At 41.3% G+C, this 19,809-nt stretch overlaps 2 protein-coding genes across 2 annotated transcripts in view; both read right to left on the bottom strand.

The window, feature by feature from the left end:
• Positions 1 to 300: 300 nt before the first annotated feature.
• Positions 301 to 4,453, bottom strand: fzd5 (frizzled class receptor 5). The gene is made up of 2 exons (XM_017470407.3): positions 3,948 to 4,453; positions 301 to 3,809 (listed from the first exon to the last, which is right to left on the bottom strand). Exon 2 carries the CDS (start codon positions 3,532 to 3,534, stop codon positions 1,789 to 1,791), a length of 1,746 nt encoding a protein of 581 aa, XP_017325896.1. The 5' UTR covers positions 3,535 to 3,809; positions 3,948 to 4,453; the 3' UTR covers positions 301 to 1,788.
• Positions 4,454 to 14,440: 9,987 nt separating this feature from the next.
• The window catches only part of plekhm3 (pleckstrin homology domain containing, family M, member 3), a 41,506-nt gene continuing 36,137 nt past the window's right edge, over positions 14,441 to 19,809 (bottom strand). Inside the window, exons 8-9 of the mRNA XM_017470595.3 lie at positions 19,523 to 19,677; positions 14,441 to 18,041 (exon numbers count right to left, since the gene is read on the bottom strand). Coding sequence (XP_017326084.1) covers positions 17,876 to 18,041; positions 19,523 to 19,677 — 321 coding nt within the window. The 3' untranslated portion in view covers positions 14,441 to 17,875. The remainder of the gene's footprint in view (positions 18,042 to 19,522; positions 19,678 to 19,809) is intronic.

Below are 19,809 nucleotides of genomic sequence, written 5' to 3'. Positions count from 1 at the left end.
TGCTGTCGAGCCCTGTGGCAGCAGAGTGACGCGTACGGAAAACCGCTTCATGCACGTACGCGTGTTTCTCTGTGAATGACAGAAATGCACTAAACCTTTTGTAACATCTCTGTGATCTATTAAACACACTGTGGCTCTTGTACCGCAAATCAAGTGGCTGAAGCAGTTCACAGCTCTTGCGTCCTTAGAAACGTCAGTATTCTCTACAAGTGACTGGAAGCCGACAAAATATTTAAAAATGGACATTAAAACAGGAAACACAAGGAGTTTGGTTGAAGACGACAATCCGGAAACCACTGCTCACAGATTGCTCCACAGTTTTATTCTCTACAGATAAGAGAAACCAATGCAACACAAAAAAAACCACTCCGATTTTTCATAAATATCTAAATCTTCTTTAAAAATCTCAGCAATTAATCGACATTTTGTTTAAGAAAAAAGTATTTACACACACAGCCACAGTGTAGGCTGTTAAAAAGGGGAAAAAAAAAAAGAAAAAGAAATGCCCATTACATGATTTACACACACACAGAGGGCAAAACAAATATGTACACGCTCAGAAACATGAAACGACAGTGCTGTCGGATCAGACTGGTATTATCTGTACAGTCAGAACAAAGTTAAGCAGCAGAATGCAAAAGATTTGAGAAAAGTCTATGGCGTCTGGACCGTTAAATTAACAATGTTGTAGTAAGAGAACCCTAAAATTCTAACGTTGCCACTTTTGAGTGATTCATAAGTACAAATGTTTACTCAGATCTACAACCGCTTCATGAGACATCGCGCACACACACACACACACAGGGGATAGGCTCTGACAGGAGAATTGACCAAATCTATTACAAGTATGTAAACTGTAAAGTGATCTACGTCTGACTTATGATCTTAAATAAAGTCCAGCTTAACTAAATGTATTTTAATGACATGACAGAATATAAAATGACCACTAGGTGGGTGTCAAGTTTAGTGCCGTCAAGTCCATCAGCGAACTGTCTCGAGTTTTCTGCACGACTTCTGTTTCAGGATTGATATGGTTTGTCTAATCGCACATTTTCTGGGACAAAACTTCTACAGGATGTTTTAGATTTATCTTCGGCGTATACTGAGTTCATCTTGTAGAGCCGTCTGATAGCAAACCTTGCACGAAAACACACCAGGCTGTGGAATCAGTAAACTTAACTGCTCGTCCTGCCAACGTATGTGAGCACGAGATACCCGTAGACGCTGTGTTACATGACAGACTTAACATTTTCCGCTGTTGTCGTCGTGTCCCCCCCCCCCCTTCTCCCACACAATTATATACAGGAGGTTTGGGTGTATTTCCAAACAAACTCACCACAGCACTTATCGTTCACCAGCAAAGCACATTTCATGACTGGGCGTGGAATTTCAAATACAACAAGGTCTCAATAGAGTGAAAATATTCCACCTCTGGTTTCCATTATAAAAGCACAAACACACACAGCTGGGGCATTCTCTGTGGAACACAATGTGAAAGGAACAAATATCTACATACACAAATAAATAACATGCCCACAACAAGTGTTAGGTAGGACAGTGTCTTGTAGTTCCTGTGGGGGATTTTTTCTTCTTCTTCCAGCATTACTTGAGCCAGGAGTTCATTCTCCAGTTAATTCCTTAATTGTTTTTCTTCCTCTCTTCCATCCAGAATCTAAAATCCGTTTTCGATTTTATCCGCACATGTAGAACCGAAGGCCTTGGCTATTTAAGGGACAAGACAGCAGCTTGTTATGATCCTTCATGTTAAATCCAAGTGGACCCGTTTGCTCAGACATGAGATGGTGGAGCAGATTTGTGGTAGGATCCGGGCGGTGCTGACCCGGCTCGAGCAGTCAGTGCCGTGCTAGCTTCACTGTACATAGAGGAAGCTGATGCAGGTGGCTTTCTGGCCCTGCAGGGGAAGCAGCGTGCAGCAAACCTCCGCCAGGACTCTACTGTCTTTCCTGACCAGATCCACACGCCAGAGGTGATTCCCACCACCAAGCACATGAAGTACTTCAACATGAAGACTGCGTATTCAGGTCCAAGACCGAGCTGCTGGCGTTCGGAGGGGCAGGTACAGGCCAGTGCCTGCTCCCAGCCGGGCCGGTGGTGCTGCTCATAGACCAAGCACGCCACCACGATAGTGGCTGGCACAGTGTAGAGCACGGTGAACAGGCCGATACGAATCATCAACTTCTCCAATTTGTCCGTCTTGGTGCCACCCTGCTTGATGACACTGCGGATGCGAAAGAGCGACACGAAACCGGCCAGCAGGAAGAGTGACCCAGAGAAGAGGTAGACTACTAGAGGTGCTAGCACAAAGCCTCGCAAGCTCTCCAGACTCTGGTTGCCCACGTAGCAGATTCCAGCAACAGGGTCTCCATCTACGGAGCTGAGCGCCAGAACTGCAATAGACTTGACGCTGGGCACCAGCCACGCTGCCAGATGAAAGTACTGCGAGTAGCCAGCGATGGCTTCATTCCCCCACTTCATTCCTGCGGCCAAGAACCAGGTGAACGACAGCACCACCCACCAGATGGAGCTGGCCATGCTGAAGAAGTAGATGAGCAGGAAGACCAGCGTGCACAGGGCTGGACCTGTGGTGTCGTACAGGATGTGCTGCTGGTCGCCAGAGCCACCGCACGCCACGCGTTCATGGCCCGCCAGCAAGCGCACAATGTAGCCCAGTGACACAAAGAGGTAGCAGGCGGCCAGGAAAATGATGGGCCGCTCAGGGTACTTAAAGCGCTCCATGTCGATAAGGAACGTGGCCACGGTAGTGAGGGTGGAGATGAAGCACAGTACAGACCACAAACCGATCCAGAAGGTTGTAAAAGCACGTTCATCCTGTGAGAAATAGGGCTGGTGGCAAGGAAGAGCACAGTTGGGCAGTGAGCCCGTTTGCACGTGGTTATACAACGGATGGGACTCTTTCTTGATCGGTACCAAAGGCTCGCGACAGCGGCACTCGCGATCGCACTTCTGAGGCGTGCTAGATTTGGCCGTGGATCTGTATCGGTTCGGGCCCTTGGGAGTAGGTTTGGGGAACGAGGGCGACAGAGTGGTGGTCTCACTGTTGTTCTGATCCATGCACAGCCGGTCCGGGTCACCCAGCATGGGGAGCTGCTCACAGCTCATACGCTCAGGCCAGTCGAAACCATACTGGATCATGAGAGGTGAGCAGCCCTTCTTGGCCCTCTCACAGACAGAACGGCATGGTGGCAGAGGCTTTTTGTAGTCTGGGAGACAGATGGGGGTGTACATGCTGCAAAGGAAAAACAGCAAATCCGGAGAGCAACGTATCCGAACCAGAGGCCAAAACTGATGCACCTCTAACCCCACCTCATCCTGCGTGTCATGATTGAACTGGTTGGGCATGTAGGTGAGGTTGTAGCCAATGCCTTTGCACATGGGCACCGTGATGGGCTCACACACTATGTCCTTGGAGGCAGTGAGTGCCAGACGTGGCAGCTGTGAGACAAGCAAAGCAAGCAGCCGAAACACCACAGCAGAGGCAGGAGGCTTCCCCATGGTCAAATGTCCCTGGACTTTAGTCACAAATATTAGAGGAGACCAAAAATAATCAGGAAAGTTGGAATTTACTCTTTGAGTGTTTTCTCAGCTCGGGACCCTGTTTCTAATTTACGGCAAGCCTTCGGAAAGAAGAAATCCCTGAAGGAAACCGTAATTGTTCCAGCAGCATATCCACAGTCCACAGCGTCGTAAATCAGAGCTCAGTTTCATTCCAGACCCACAGTGCACTTTGCTCCAAGTGCGCGAGGACGTTTCACACACACACCATTCTCCTAAAAAAAAAAAACACACACACACACAATTACACATCATTTCATCATTAAATACACAAAACTTTAAGATTTTAGATTTCTTTGTTTAAAAAAAACAATTTCTTTTTTAATAATTGTTTGTGGAAGTTATTGACGTACCGGAAAGCAGCACATCCACACACTCCCTCCGCGGAGTAAATCATTCACCGCGCGCGCTGTAAAAAGTTCATTTTTCCCTTAACAGGTTTCAACTAAGTGCAGTTTTAGGAGGCAATTTCCTTTAGGCTTTCTTCCGGGTTCCCAATGACAAGTGAAATAATCCAATGTGTGCACAAACACTGGAGTTAAACCCACTGACCCACTCCACAGCGCGGTTTATTCCTCACTGACGCCCCGCTTCACGGCAACAGGTTTCAGGTGCTGCTGCGTGTCTCTGTCTCTGTCTCTCTCTCTCTCTCTCTGTGTGTGTCTCTACTGGTGTCTAAATCTTTCTTGTTTAGCTCTACAAACCCGCACAACTCCACACGCATCACAAACCACTTTAGTTTCTTAATTTGTTTTGAACTCAAAACTCGGTTTGAAACTGAACCCTCTCTCCTGTGCGTTTCCCCCGCGCGCTGCTCTGCGTGCTGCTGAGTCTGTGATTAGACTGCTCAACAAAACCACGCCCACCACAATGTAAACCACGCCCCTTAGCTATATGCCTTATCAGTTGGTTGTATGTGTGTTGTCAGTTTTCTTTCTTGTCCCCGCCTTCTGACTCAAATGCAACCAATCAGAATGATGGAATCGTACAGGTGCCGTTGCGTTGTGCAGCTACCTCGGGTTTAATAATAATAATAATAATAATAAACAATAACAACCACAACAACAAGGATACTACTAGGTACTACTACTACTACTACTACTACTAATAATAATAATAATAACAATAATAATAAGAAAAAGAATATTATTAATAATAATAAGAAGAAGAATCCCAATAACAACCATGACAACAATAAGAATACTACTACTATTACTACTACTACTACTATAATAATAATAATAATAATAATAATAATAATAATAATAATAATAATTGATGCATTAAAATACATCTCAAATTTGTTACAGAAAAAAAATCACATGAAAGAATGCCTTAATAATGTGATTAAATAATGTTTGCTATTTATTCACATATTCTTATTTATGGCAATGTATTGCATGTGAAATTCTTTTTTTTTTTTTTTTAAAAAAACATCTTTTGGGGCAGGCATTATACAAAGAAAGTAAACCAAGGATTTGATAGCTATTATAATACTAATACAGACAGGATGATGAAAACCAAAACTGTAAATAAAAAATATATTTGCATGTGTAATTCATCATAAACCAAAGAAGGACCACAGTATGTTTTAAACACACAAATATAACATATCATATTTACTGTATGTATCTTCTGATGTGCTGAATTCAGAAGCTCCATCTCAGCTGCAGCTGCTGTGTCGAGATAAAGGAGTTTGAAGCCAGTGCATACACGGCTGTGTGTTTGTGGGTCCAGGTCGAGATGTGTGATAAAAAGCTGAAGAGGGCTTCTGCTGCTTGGAGCATGTGACACTGGTTTTTCTGTATTTACCTTCAAGGCCTGTTTAAGATGGACATGTGCAAACACTCACATAATGATGTCTAATGTAAGCTTAATTACACACACCTTGGAGAAAAAGAGAGACGGAGGAGCAGCCCTCTACACTGTTGCCCTGGAGATAGCGTCACCCTGGTGACCAGTGAGCATCCACTTTGATGCTCCGTTGGTCAAAGCTCTGAAGTTCAGAGGTCGCTTATATACAAACATAAGAGAGAGAAGGAACTGTTTTCAATTACTACCACTGATGTTGTATTCAAAACCTTTTCTCTCAGGTGCAGTCGATGGTCTGTCTCTCTCTGTGTGTGTGTGTGTGTGTGTGTGTGTGTGTGTGTGTGTGTGTGTGTATATATATATATATATATATATATATATATATATATATATATATATATATATATATATATACATATATATATATATATATATACACACACACATAAAAAGTTTGGAGACACTTGACTGAAATGTTTCTTATGATCTTAAATCTTTTGATCTGAAGGTGTATGTTTGAAATTCATGTTGTAGACAGAAATATAATTGTGCCAACATATATTTATTTCATTAGAAAAATAACATTTTATTTACAAAAAAAAAAATGTTTAAACTGATGACTCGGAGCGAAATATTCCGAAAAGCAGCCAATAAGCGTCCAGTGTAGGTGTGAACTCCTTTAATACTGTTTCAAAAGCATCTCAGCAAAATTCCTCAAGAAATCGGTTGAGAACATGCCACGAATACATTTCTGAAAATTCTAGGCAAAAAGGGGGTCTACATTTGAAGATGCTAAAATATTCAATTATTTTGATTTTTTTTTGTTATCACAAAATAATTCCCATAGTTCCACTTGTGTTACTCCAGAGTTTTGATGACTTTATTATTATTATTATAAAATATTTAAACGAAATAATAAAAATAAAGAATGAGTGTGTCTAAACTTTTGACTGGTAGTGGTGTATATATACTGGTGTATATATATGTGTGTGTGTGTGTGTGTGTGTGTGTGTGTGTGTGTGTGTGTGTGTGTGTGTGTGTTACACAATGTAAGTTATGTATTTCTTGATTTAATGAGTCACATCATACTGAACTAAGATAGAACGAAAACCTGGATGCTTTTCTAGATTCTGTGAAGTGTACCCAAGTGACTGAGCACCTTTCATAGTATGGAGTATGCTTAGGTAGGTGCTAAATAACGGTGTTATCTGTTTGGTGTTGACCATACACTTTTTACACTACCACCCACCCACCCACACACACACATTTGATTTCAATATCGCATCAAAATTCAGGTAGATTTTCAACGACGATTGAATGATTTCCGTTTTTCCTCATTCAGGGTTGTGGAGTTGTTTCTTATGGAGGATATGGAGACAGCTCAGTCACTGGGTAATCACTTATGTTTCTGCAGCTAGAAACAGTCTACCTCTCAGCAGCCTCTTGTTTTTTCTCTATCTCTTGGAGTTAATAAGAAAGCTTGCTACAGAGAAACTGACCAATGAAAGTACTGCTCTCCTTGGTTCTAAACTTAAAGGAACAGCTTTACCTCTGCCTATTACAAAGTCCTGACACTGGAGACTCCTTCCCGAATGAGCAAATGAATATAAAGCTGTTCTTTGTCTCCAGGCTATCATTACTGTCAGAGCTGCTGCTTCTAACTAATCAGATTCGAGGATTTAATCATGCTGTGGTATAAATGTAATTACCAGAAGAGAAGGACAACTGTTATGAATGTCGCTTCAATGTAGTTAAGCTTTGCAAGATATCTTCAGTGAGCACTTTATCCCGATTAGGGGGGCAATGGATCCAGAGTCTATCCAGGGAACACTGGGCACATGGTGCGAGAATGTACCCTGAATGGGACACCAGTCTATTGTAGAGCACTATGCATACACACATCAGAGCAATTTAGCTTAACCATACAACCTACCTACATGTTTTTGGGAGGAGGGAGGAAACCAGAGAACCCAGAGGAAACCCACATAATGATAATGAGTCTTTATTTATCACATATACATTACAGCAGAGTGAAATGCTTTTCTTCACATACCCCAGCATGTCAGGAAGTTGGGGTCATAGCGCAGGGTCCGCCATGATACAGCGCCAATGGAGCAGAGAGGGTTAAGGGCCTTGCTCAAGGGCCAAACAGTGGCAGCTTTTAAGTGCTGGGGCTTGAACCCCCGACCTTCCCATCAGTGACCCTTGGGGAGAACATGTGAAACTCCACACAGACAGTAAGCCGAACTCAGGATCATCCCCCCATCTCTTCCTGTGTCACCATAGTGTTCATTATGGCTATATTTACCATTATAGGGGATGAAATTATACAACATTATTAAACATAAAAATATCATTAAAATAAAAAATTTCCCTCTTACACTACTGCATTTTATTAAAAAGAAATCATTTAAAGTACTCTGTACAAACTGTACATTTTACATGATCCCCCATCACCATTTCAACCAATCATGTTTCAGCTTTACTCTTTACATTATATTATTCAAGGTTTTCATCATCTTTGTGTCATTTAAACATAAAAAAAAATCAGTTTAAGTCTATTTGAGTCGATTTAAAATGAATAAAGCTATAATAAAAGGTGCAAAGTAGCCTATAGTGCTGCTACTAACTCTAATCTTAATCTCTGTTAGGTTTTATTCGTGTGAATAGTTATGTTATGAAGTGTGAGTTCATGCTGAAAAAAACAAACAAACAAAACCCTTGACTTTTTACTTTTAAATATTCGGGGATGTTTGAGAGTGGACACTCTGTGTCGTTCGTTCAGGTGTAATTCTGACCCGCTGATCCACTGTTTAATAGAGTACAGTATGACTCTGTTTAAAAAGAGTTTTTTTCTTAACTTATTTCCACTCGTGCGACAGTTACATTTCTCTGAAGCATATCTTTAGTGTCAGCTACATTTGTTTTTACAGAGTAACTTGCAGCTTAGCTAAATACACACACATCTTACATTGGGTACGAGCACAGCGTGTTGTTTCTGACTCCTGAAATAGTGCTTATATGACAGTAATGTATTTAACCACAATGAGCAGCTCTGTGTTACATAAAGTCATTGCTTGTACAGTCACTCAGAGAATGAGAGATGTTTTGGAATTATTCTCTCTCTCTCTCTCTCACTCTCTCTCTTTCTCTCTCGCGCTCTCTCTCTCACTCTCTCTCTCTCACTCCCTCTCACTCTCTTTCTCTCACTCCCTCTCTCCAGCTCTCTTGCTCTCTCTCTCTCTCACTCATTCTCTCTCTCTCTCTCTCTCTCTCTCTCTCCCTCTCTCTCTCTCACTCTCTCTCTCTCTCTCTCACTCACTCTCTCTCTCACGCTCTCTCTCTCTCTCACTCATTCTCATTCTCTCTCTCTCTCTCTCTCTCTCTCTCTCTGTGTTGATTCACTATGCTAACAGCTCTCCTCAGGTCCAAAGGTCTCTCAGGGTGTGCGTCATTGTGTGTGTGTGTGTGTGTGTTGTGTTGTGCTGCGTGACCTAACCGCTCAGTCTGGTGTCTCTATTGCCTGTTAACACTCAGATTACTCTGATTAAACAACAACTCCATACTGACAGATGAGAGCAAATAGAGACAACCACATTCCATAGGCCTGGTAGAGCTCACTCATCTGCGTGTATCCTCCCACCCATACAAAACTAATGGTTCCCAGGAAATTTCTGTTTCGGATGTCAGGTCGAGCCTATGGTAACCTGATCTGTCTGACCTGGCAGTTCTGTTGCAGTCATAAATCACACTGTTTCAAAAATAAATAAATAAATAAATAAATAAATAAATAAATAATAGTAAAATAATAATAATAATAATAATAATAATAATAATAATAATAATAGAACTTGGAATGAGTAAGTGGCATGACAGCTCACTGCTGTAGCTCCCACAGGACAGATTGAACATGTTTAGGCTTTTAGTTGGAGGAGTATTCACACCGTTCAGCACCAGTGGAGCGTTCAACTTGTGCGCGTGTGTTTAATGGCATGGTGCTGTGAGTCAGATGCTTGCTAAGGTGTGGTGCACATGATTTGTGTTGTGTGATGGGTATGCAATCGTGCTGACCCGTTTCCAGCTCTGTCTTTCTCTCTCTGGATGCTCTGCATGTCTGTACAGGTGTCCGCACAATAGGCTTTATCTGTTCCCACCCTTGGGTCCTGTGTGTAGAGAAAACACACACACACACACACAGATGCATGCACACAAAGAGAAATGATGTAACTAAGTACAGCAGATTTAACCATTTCCTATTTTTCATGTATCACCCTGATGTGATCTGATGACTAAGGTCTGTTGACTTTAATTTCAGAATCAGCGTAATAAACACAAATACTCATCTGTTTGATGACGTTCACATCCTGCACTCATTCGTTATCTATATTTGCCCAATTGATGTTTATTAATGTTACAACTGTGGAAGATGCAAGCGGTCTAATTGCACAGCATTACTGGACTGGAATTTGATCATTTTAAAACAAGACTAAGTAATATTGTATTCCTAATATATTGTCACTGGTCACGTGGGTTTTTGTGCTAATAGAGGTGTATAGCAGCACCAAGCACTCTACAAAAGAAGAGTATATAATAGCTTCATGAAAGAATACCTGTGGGAAATTATCCCAGGGTGTGGAGAAAAAAAAAACCCCAACAAAATAATTCAATTGAAATGAAACGATCAGTACTGTGTCAAAATCTCTCGCAATTAAAAAACGCAAGGAGCAGTTCAAATTTAAACGTCAGCGAAAGTTTACAAAGGCTGAGGTAAATATATTCAAGTATTTAAAAGAAGAGGAAGAAAAGGAGAAAAACATTCATTTTGTTCTTGTAGATAAGGAGGTTAAAATACAGGGTGGGATTTGCGTTTGTAACTTTTCTTACCAGCTCACTGAATGAAATTCAAACTGTGTTTGTTGGAATTTGTAAAAACAAGATGATCATTTTAGATTTGTTTAGAAGGTTTATATATGATAAAGTATAGTATAAAGAAATATAAATATGATAGTTTTGTTTTTTTGTTTTTTTTTTTAAAGTAATTGATATCAGGGCAAAAGAGAAAATATATTTAAGCAATGAATTGTTTTGAATAGTTGGAAGATCTGAATAAAGTTCTGCCATTTTTGAATGGCAGTGTAATTATGTAACGAGTATCAATGATTAAATATACTCAGGAAAAGTATTTCAAGTATAGTTATGAAGTGCAATTACTTAAGAGCGTTCCTCGTCTGTTTTTTTGTTGTTGTTGTTGTTGTTGTTGTTTTACTTTACATGCTTAATGTTTGAGCTGGCCTGTGTGAAGGTTTCAAGGCAGGCTATTACGCCCTAGTGTTGTTTAAAGACAGACAGCCATCAAGATAACATCTGCTGAAATAGATTAGACAGCTAATGTTAATGTGCAGACTAATCACCATGAGCTATCATGTTTCAGTTTGGCTATTAAAAAGATAATTACAACATGTATTTTCTTTTCTTTATATACAAACATGTACACTATATTTTACATTGGCACAGTACTGTAATTCTGTTGTCCAAGACTATGACAAGAAACGCGAACATTTTCATGGATGAAACTAGAAATGTAATCAAAATGTGAAATGTGACAAAATCATAAACAAGCAGAAAGCACAAACGAGGGAATTGACAGTGTATGAGATCTACTCTGACACGGGTGGCTGCTGCTGCGTTACTCAGTGATGACGTAGGTCAACGGTGGTAGCGGTTGGCTGTCAGAGGGGACACTGTCCGTGTCTGTGTGTACGAGGTGGGGGTTTTAGCCGATGTTCAGCTGCTTGTTTCCCCAGAGCTCGACCTTCGCATTCTGTCCCACGTCCTCATTGTTTTCCCCTCCACTCCTCAGTCATCTTTTCCTCCTCGAACCGCTCTTTTGTTGCATCTCTCACCCCGCTCTGGCATTTCGGGGCCCCATGTTGTCAGGGCCCTAAATGAGACTTGACTGGCCTGTGGGCCACTGGAGAAGCACAAAGCACAATGTTTCCCTCGCTACACTGGAGCCATTGTGGCCGCCGACAATGCACTAATTGGTGATGACAATTAAGCGAGGCCAACACTCAGGTTCAATTTAGCCTCTCGTCAATACAAATCACAGACAAATGAGTCAGGCCCAACACACACACACACACACACACACACACTTATCCTTCACACTATAATAATGAACACACTCTTACGAATACTGCAACTTGGATACACTTCTTTCACCACCTTGGTGTATTTTTGGAGTTGAAGAGAGACATTGTGGAAGCTTTACTGGAAACAACAGAATGTATCTAAACTCACTTTATAGTTATTATGTCCAGTTGATGTCACTGGATTAACAAAAACCACTTCAGCAAATTTTTTGAATGTAAATCTGGAGCAAAAACAAATCCATGTAAGAAGGAGCCTATTGTACTTAGACAAAAGGCAACTGTGTCAACCTCTTGGCATGAAGACATCTCACCACAACAGCCAAAAACACACAACAGGTACAGATATGTGTGAAGGGACGCATTTAAGAAGAGATGAGCTGGTGTTTCTTCAACCTCAGTCTGTCAAACATTAAGAACTTAATGAAGTCTGGGATCAGCAGAGTGCGTCCTTTCTAAGGAGATGCCGAAAACAGCCGACAGCTTTGCCTTATAGAGACTCTATACACACACACACACACACACACACACACACACACACACACACACACACACACACACACACACACACACACACACAGGTGGAGGGCTAGGCATGTTCCGGCCCATCGGCGGAGGCTAGATCCTGGTGGATTACTGTGTCAGAGACAGGGCTTTAGAGCTCAGTAAGTCTGTGACAAATTGCTGCTAGAGGGGAGGAAAAAGGGAAAAGGTGGTGGGGGCAAAGTTAAAATAAATCTGAGAGGAGAAGCATCTGGGTGGTCAGCCATTGGTTTTCTGTCAACAAACAAGGCACGGAGTTTGGAGTTGAGTTTGTGTTGTACCTTGAGGGTACTGGAAATTCAGACATAATAGATTCCACAATTGTTAAATTCTTCAATCTGATTGGCCCCAAAATAATTGGATTCGTTTTCCATAACAGCAGTCTTCAAATGATCGGTTTATATTAATGTACTTGTTCTAATACATTATAGTTTCTACAGTAACAACTCATTTGTACAGGAACTTGTATGTCTGAGCTCCTAAACTTAGAACTAATAATAAGCAGGGTTTTCTTTTAATTGTGGTTTTGTTTTGTTTTTTTAAACAAAAAAAAGGAAGAAAGAAAAACATGTCATATTTGATGGTGAAGCTTTCTGTAAGGAGATGTTTATTTAACATTTATGGAAGCTGTCTCAGGTGTCAGCACTTTGTAATGGTCAAGAGGTTTTCCACCACAGGAAAGTCTTCAAGGCAGAGGCCTTTGGTTTGTGGCTTTTCTTTAACATGAACAAACTGTGTTTCTTCTCTTTTTTTTGGTTTCATTAATTTCAAAAGGGAAGAAAGAGAGGCTGGTGAAGAAATGACTGTTTATAGCTGCTATATACACTCATGGACCACTATTGTCCTATTTATTAGGAACACTATACTAATACTGGGTTGGGTTTCCCTTTGCTCTCAAAACAGCCTCAATTTTTAGTGGCATGGATTCCACAAGAAACGTTCCTTTGAGATTCTGGTCCATGTTGACACGATTGAACCACACAATTCCTACAGATTTTCCAGGTGCACTTTCATGCTCCAGTTCTACCACATCCCAAAGGTGATCTAATGGATTCAGATCTAGTGACTGTAAAGACCACTGAAGAACATTGAACTCGGTCATGTTCATGAAACCAGTTTGAGATGACTTTTGCTTGTGACATGGTGCATTATCATGCTGGAAGTAGCCATTAGAAGATGGTAAATTGTGGCCATGAAGGGATGCACAGGGTCAACAACAATACTCAAATAGGCTGTGGCATTCAAGCGATGATTGATTAGTATTAACAGGCTGAAAACATTCCCCACAACATTACACCACCTCCACCAACCTGGACTGTTGACACAAGGCAGGTTGGCTCCATGGATTCATGCTGTTGGTGCCAAATTCTGACCCTACCATCTGTGTGGCTCAGCAGAAATCGGGATTCATCAGACCGGCTATATCACTTCAGTCTTCATCTGTTCAGTTTTGGTGATCCTGTTCCCAGTGCAGCCTCAGCTTTCTGTTCTTGACTGACAGAAGTGGAACCCGACATGGTGGTCTGTTGTTGAAGCCCATCCGCCTCAAGATTCAACATGTTGTGCATTCTGAGATGCTCTTCTGCTCACCACAATTGTACAGAGTGCTTATCTGAGTTACTGTAGACTTTCTATTCACTTGAACCAGAATGGCCATTCTCCATTGACCGCTCTCATCAACAAAGCATATTGCTTTGGTATAAGAGAAAAAAAAAAGAAATCGCTTCAGGATTTGTTGTTATAGGAAAATAATCCACTTCAGGATGTAACTGTAATTCCTTGGCATCCGGCTGTATCACACCACCCCGTCATGGGTTGTGGATTATTTTCCAATAACAGCACACCTTGTCATCTATTAATCCTTACAGAGAAAATCCCTCAAAACCTAAAAGAACATTCTCAATTGCAAGGAAATATGTGAAGTGAAATAGGACTTGGAAGCTGTGCTTATTTCTCAGGATGAATACATCCATGAATTAAAAAAAAAAGAAAAATGAAAACAAACAAATAAATAAATAAATAGACAAATAAATAGACGGTGGAACTTACAAAAAAAATTACAAACCTCATGCTGTGGTCTCTGACAAGTCAGAAACCCAATACAAGCTTGTGGTTTTTAATTTGGGATTAGTGAATGAGTCAGTATTTGGCCCCTTTTCTTGCCAGGGCAGTTTATAAGCCCCGGACATAGCCAATGATGCATTTGTTCCATCCAGATACCAAACTCACCTTGGACCCAGATCAGGAAAGAAGCTAAAATCAGACCCAGTTGTAGTTATTCCACTGAAGCTGGATTTGAGCCAGGTTCCACTTAAACTCTTCATATTAAAAACAATCTAGACTTGCTAGGTGACTTACTTTATTGGTATCAGTGACAAAAAGAAAACAAAAGGAGCCAATATGGAAACACTAAGATTTTTCCTCTTTTTTTTTTTTGTTAGATTTGCATAAAATGTTATGTGCTGTAGAGTTTTTGGATGACAGAACAGGAAGTAAAAGCAGGATCAGGCCCAGACACAGTTGAAAATAAATAGAACATAAATACAATAAATACTGTTTAAATCAACTGCTGATATGAATCACTGAATTATATACAACAGAGCACAGCAGAGTGGATTAAACCGTTATAGACGAGAGCATGTTTCACCTGCAATAACGGTGTACAAAAAGAAATGAAAGTACATCCACTAATCTCAGTTCCCTTGTTTTGTTTGTTTCTCTCTCTCGCGGTATAACCAAAATCCCTGAAGATAACTTTACAACAGTGCGAATAAGTTCCATTCCAGACTAACCAATAATACTACACATGGTTCGTGTATAGTTAAACACGACATCTCGGGTCAGTCTAGGAAACTTTTTGTGGATCTTCCCGTCACTCTAAAATCAAGCATTTATGGTTAGAAATGAAACAAAAACAAAACACTTCTAATGGAATTCAGAAGGTGACATACAGATGGGTGACAAAATTAAAGGAAAAACCCAGTGGCAAAGTTCTCCTGGCTGATCATCTTTATCCTATAATGAACATTTGTATTCTGATGGGCAGGGTCTCTTCCAGGATGACTCCGCCCACTTTTACAGGTCATGAGGACTCGCTGAACGGTTTGGTGTGGATATAAATCATATGCTACGGCCCCCCCTCTCATCAGATCTCAACTTTATCGAACACCTACCAGAGATTTTGGAGTGATCTGTTAGACGCATCCTCCTCCTCATCAAAACATTAACTGATGGAATATCTTTAGGAAGAATGGTGCTAATCACTCTAGTACAGTTCTAGAGAATCTAAGCCAAGGTGCACTTAAGCTGATCTGGTGGCTCAACAGCTTACCGAGTCACTTCCTGCTGGTTTTTCCTGCAATTTGTTACCTGTCTAGATAATTAAAGAAGCTTTCCTTTGACTATCTAGTGCAACTCTGCTAATCAATATACTCACAACGAACCATCTTTCAATCTAAACACATTAATTGGGATGTAGTAAAAGTGCCAGGACAGGCTTTGTGGTACAGAAGATATTCAAAATGCCAGTGTTTTGTGCAAACTTGCTTCGAAAGTCACCTACTTCAGCAAAAATAGACATGGGGTCTAATAATCGAAAGCACTGTACAATAAACAGTTCAGGAAGTTTTTGTCTGAACTAACGATTGGACGATGAGAACCCATTAGTCTCAAACAAACTGCATCAGTGTATTACTAATGTACAATAACAGACGATTATCAACAGGCAGATGTACTGGCTTTTAGTTTAAGGCAGGCAAAGTGTGTACGAGAAAGAGGTTCAATTAATACAGTCAAATTTAGAGCAATTATTAACACGTGGCACGATAATTCTTCAGTCTTTCCGTGTACATTTAGTAACCAAACACACACACACACACACACACACACACACACACACACACACACACACACAACCCCGTTCCTTCAACTCTATCAAAATTAAACACAAATGTACTCTTGGTGCAAATGTCAAAGAAAAAAAAAAAGAAGCTGCTCTCTGTGAAACACATGATGTAAACATTTTTACAAAGCAGTAAACAAATAAACATAATTTAATACAATTTTAAAAAATTATAAAAAACAAACAGACGTGTACATCCGGGTTGACCTTGACCTGAATCCCTCTGGACTTCATCTATCCATCATCACTGCACACAAGTCAGAACAATAAATAATTTTATCCTATGACGTTTACAGAATGGGGGGGGGGGGGGGGGGGACAAAAACAAAAAGAATTATACTGCGAGCTTCTATGTTGCTGGTACGATGTCTGATCCTGACCTCGCCTCCATGTTTGCAAAAGGGGGAAAGAAAAAAGTGGTAAATGGTGAGAATAAGAAGTTTGGGGATTTATTATTTTTTTTTTAGCACAAGAAAAAGGTCACTTAGCCTATCTAATTTGCATAAGCGGGAAAACATTTTAATTCAGGCAAAAGCATGTGTCGTTCTGCATTGTCAAATCATTGTCCCTTTGGAAAACGACGATGAAAACCAAGAGGTCAAATAAGGCAGCAAAAAAGCAAAATGAGTGATCTTATTGCCAGTGCTTAGTTCAAGTAGCCGGAAAATGGAGTGTGAACGCACACCCAGTGAGACGAGCGACTCATATGGATCCAATCCTGCGGTATGGGTGGACGACGTGAGTAACGAGCCCGTCAGCGGGCGGGTTTTCTCTGCGATCCTTGCTGAACTAGGTCTACCAATGCTAAACAAAGCCCCAGCGCTCTGGACTATAATTTGGGACCTTGTGGCCGAGGGTAGTTTGTAATCAAAAAGCCAGCAGTTGGCAAAGGGACCGTGGCTCAGCTGCATATAGGCAGTGGCACTGAGCAGCGAAAAACTTCAGTTCCAGCTGTACAGGACGAGATGCCAACCTCTCTGTACATTGCCTTTGACTAGAGTCACTTCACAGGAGTCCAAACCATTGTGCATGAGATTATGTTCCTAAAATTCCTCTTTTAAAAAAAAACAAACAAAAAAAAAAACAGGTGCTTCCCTAAGGCTTAGTCCTCTGTCCAGTGGTAATTACAGCACTAAGCTTTCTCCACTGTAGTCGACTAAAAAAAACCCATGTTAATTTCTTTTCCTTTATTAAATAGATTAATCACAGAGGGTGTGTAGGAATGCAGCGAGGGAGACAGTCAAGTGTAATGTGGATCTTCATGTTGAGTCTATATGTTGAATAATAACTTCTAAGACTTTTCTCGTGTGTGTGTGTGTGAGAGATTTTCTACATCCGATTCGAGCGTGGCCATTAATGGATTAGATGCTCTGTTGTGCAGAGGAAATGATTTGGCCTTGGATTTCCAGAGACTGCATTATTTTGCGTCAGACTGCTAGAGTGTGTTTACACGCTAGTATGAGAGCGTACTCCACTCGGTTCCGCGTTTGCCGGTTGGCCCGGCTGTCATTTGGTAGATGAAAGGAGAGGGCAAATTGGTATCATTATGAAACCTCTCCTCTTCAGGGACTGAAGTATTGTCTGCATGTACCCTATCCCTCAGGTGAGAGGAGAAGGAAAAAGAGAGAGAGAGTGAAGGAAAGAGAGAGAGAGAGAGAGAGAGAGAGAGAGAGAGAGAGAGAGAGAGAGAGAGAGAAACAAGACCCTTCTGTTCCTTATCAACAAACACAGAGCTCTTCTACATGGCCCACAGAGTGTGGACACTCGTGGATACGCACATGCAGAGACTCATGCAGCAGTTAGCTGTTGGTCAGAAAACAGGCCTGCAGGAGCGGCCTAAATGGGAGCGAGGCTCCCTCGCTCACAACGCTTTGGCTCAGGTGTCGAGCTCGAAGCAGCAGTCATCGTCGGGGCTCTCACTGTGGTTGTGCTTCTTCCAGAACGAAGAGGGTTTCTTGTGCAGCTCACGACGAACGCAACGCGGACAAGGCTGCGCACGCATCCGACACTCGGTGTGGAACACCGCTCCGCATCCCTCACACCTGACGAAACAAACATATACACAAGGCAGAGATGAACACCCGACTGCCCACCGTACTACTGTACAGCAATTAAAACACTGCTGTCACAGCACGCATAATGCATGTTAATATATAATATAACAAACTCTTCATTTCAACAATCACAAAGCTCATCCCAGTGCTCCAAAGACACATTCACGTGTGTTTTCCAGTATGAGGGAATTAGAAAAATGCTCCTTGGGGTTGTTTTACAGCCCTATTGGGTCAAAGTCTATTAAAAATCTGAACATTGTGATAGTTTACTGTAAAGCCCCTTGACCAGAGACCATAAAGTATTCAAATAGCAGGTGGATGTGTGAGTTCATCAACACGGCGTTTATGGGTTTACGACAGGGTGTGCGGACACCTTCTTCTGCAATCGCATTTAGTGCCTCAACACCATCTCCGCATTATGACAGCCTGTTATCGAGCATATCGAGTTATAAACGCAGCCATAAAGCCAAACTTATTGCACACAACAAACAGAAGCAAACGGGTCTGTAAGCAGACACAGTGCATACACTTGGAGACAGTAGTGGTGCTAACGGTTACAGTTGGTCATGAGGTGTAACTGACATTTAAAAGCTTTACTACAGTAAATAATGTAGATTCATTCATGGTGTAGAACTAGGACCATGAGCTCAGTCATTGTTGATAATGATGCTGACCTAAATAAAACATAATGCCATGATAGAAACATATACATACAGAGAATATACTAAATTTTCACCGCTCAAATAAGAGTCCATCATGGTCCCTTTCCTTTGATGGATGGATGAGTGAGTGTGCATTGCATTAGAAGTCTACAAATCAGTAATCGTGTATAATTATAAGTGTACCTATATACTATAGTAGATATACTTGGGCGGGGGGTGGGGGTGGACGATAAGTGTAGATACAATGTCGGTGTACCAAATAAACTAACAATTTCTATAACTATTTTTATAGCATTGCACCAAATTCACAGGACATTTACATTCACAAGACATGATACTATACAGCTGTGCCAAATGAGTGAAGAATGTCACACCAAAGGTGTGAAGTGCAGCACGTATCTTATCAGCAGTTAGCCATAAAGTGGGCTGAGGGTAAAGGCGCTGTGGGGATTAACCGTGTCTTAGCATTGGGTGTCCCTTCCTTGATCTGGAGACTGAGCACACCTTCATACCCATGTCCCCTGGGTGTGACTAACACATGACAGAAGCAACTCAAGAAGAGCTCACTGAAGAGTTCCACTGTGGTGCTGTGGTAGACGTTACAAGTTTACTGCCACAAATAAACTGCTAATAAGAAGATCGTATGAAAAGAACTCCTGAGCAGGAATTCTGCATTTGACATTTAGCAAAATGATACCATGATACAGTAACGATGATATTCCTGTATTATCTAGACGTCATACACAAACCCATTTATTGCTGTTTATGTTGTTGGAACATTTATCGTTAGAGAAGAGATGAGCTGACCTCTTGGCATTCTCCTGGAAAGGGTAGAGGATCTGACCATTGTGGCAGAGCTCACAGATGAAGCCCTTCTCGCGACACAGACTGCAGCTGTACACATGGGAACTGGCAAACTTAATCACTTTGGAGAGGAAAGGAGCCAGCTTCCCATCTATTACCTGTATGAAGGACGGAGAAAAAAAAGGGGGGGGAGGGTGAGTGCATGGAATAGACAAAAGGAACATGCGACAGAAAGAAACACCAGAAATGGGACCGGAATTGTGTCACAATATGTATATTAAAAAAACAAA

This window comes from Ictalurus punctatus, chromosome 6 (assembly GCF_001660625.3).
Source record: "Ictalurus punctatus breed USDA103 chromosome 6, Coco_2.0, whole genome shotgun sequence".
In the NCBI taxonomy this organism is placed as follows: domain Eukaryota; kingdom Metazoa; phylum Chordata; class Actinopteri; order Siluriformes; family Ictaluridae; genus Ictalurus; species Ictalurus punctatus.
The sequence above is the reverse complement of the archived record's forward strand: the minus strand, read 5'-3'. Positions and strand labels throughout refer to the sequence as shown.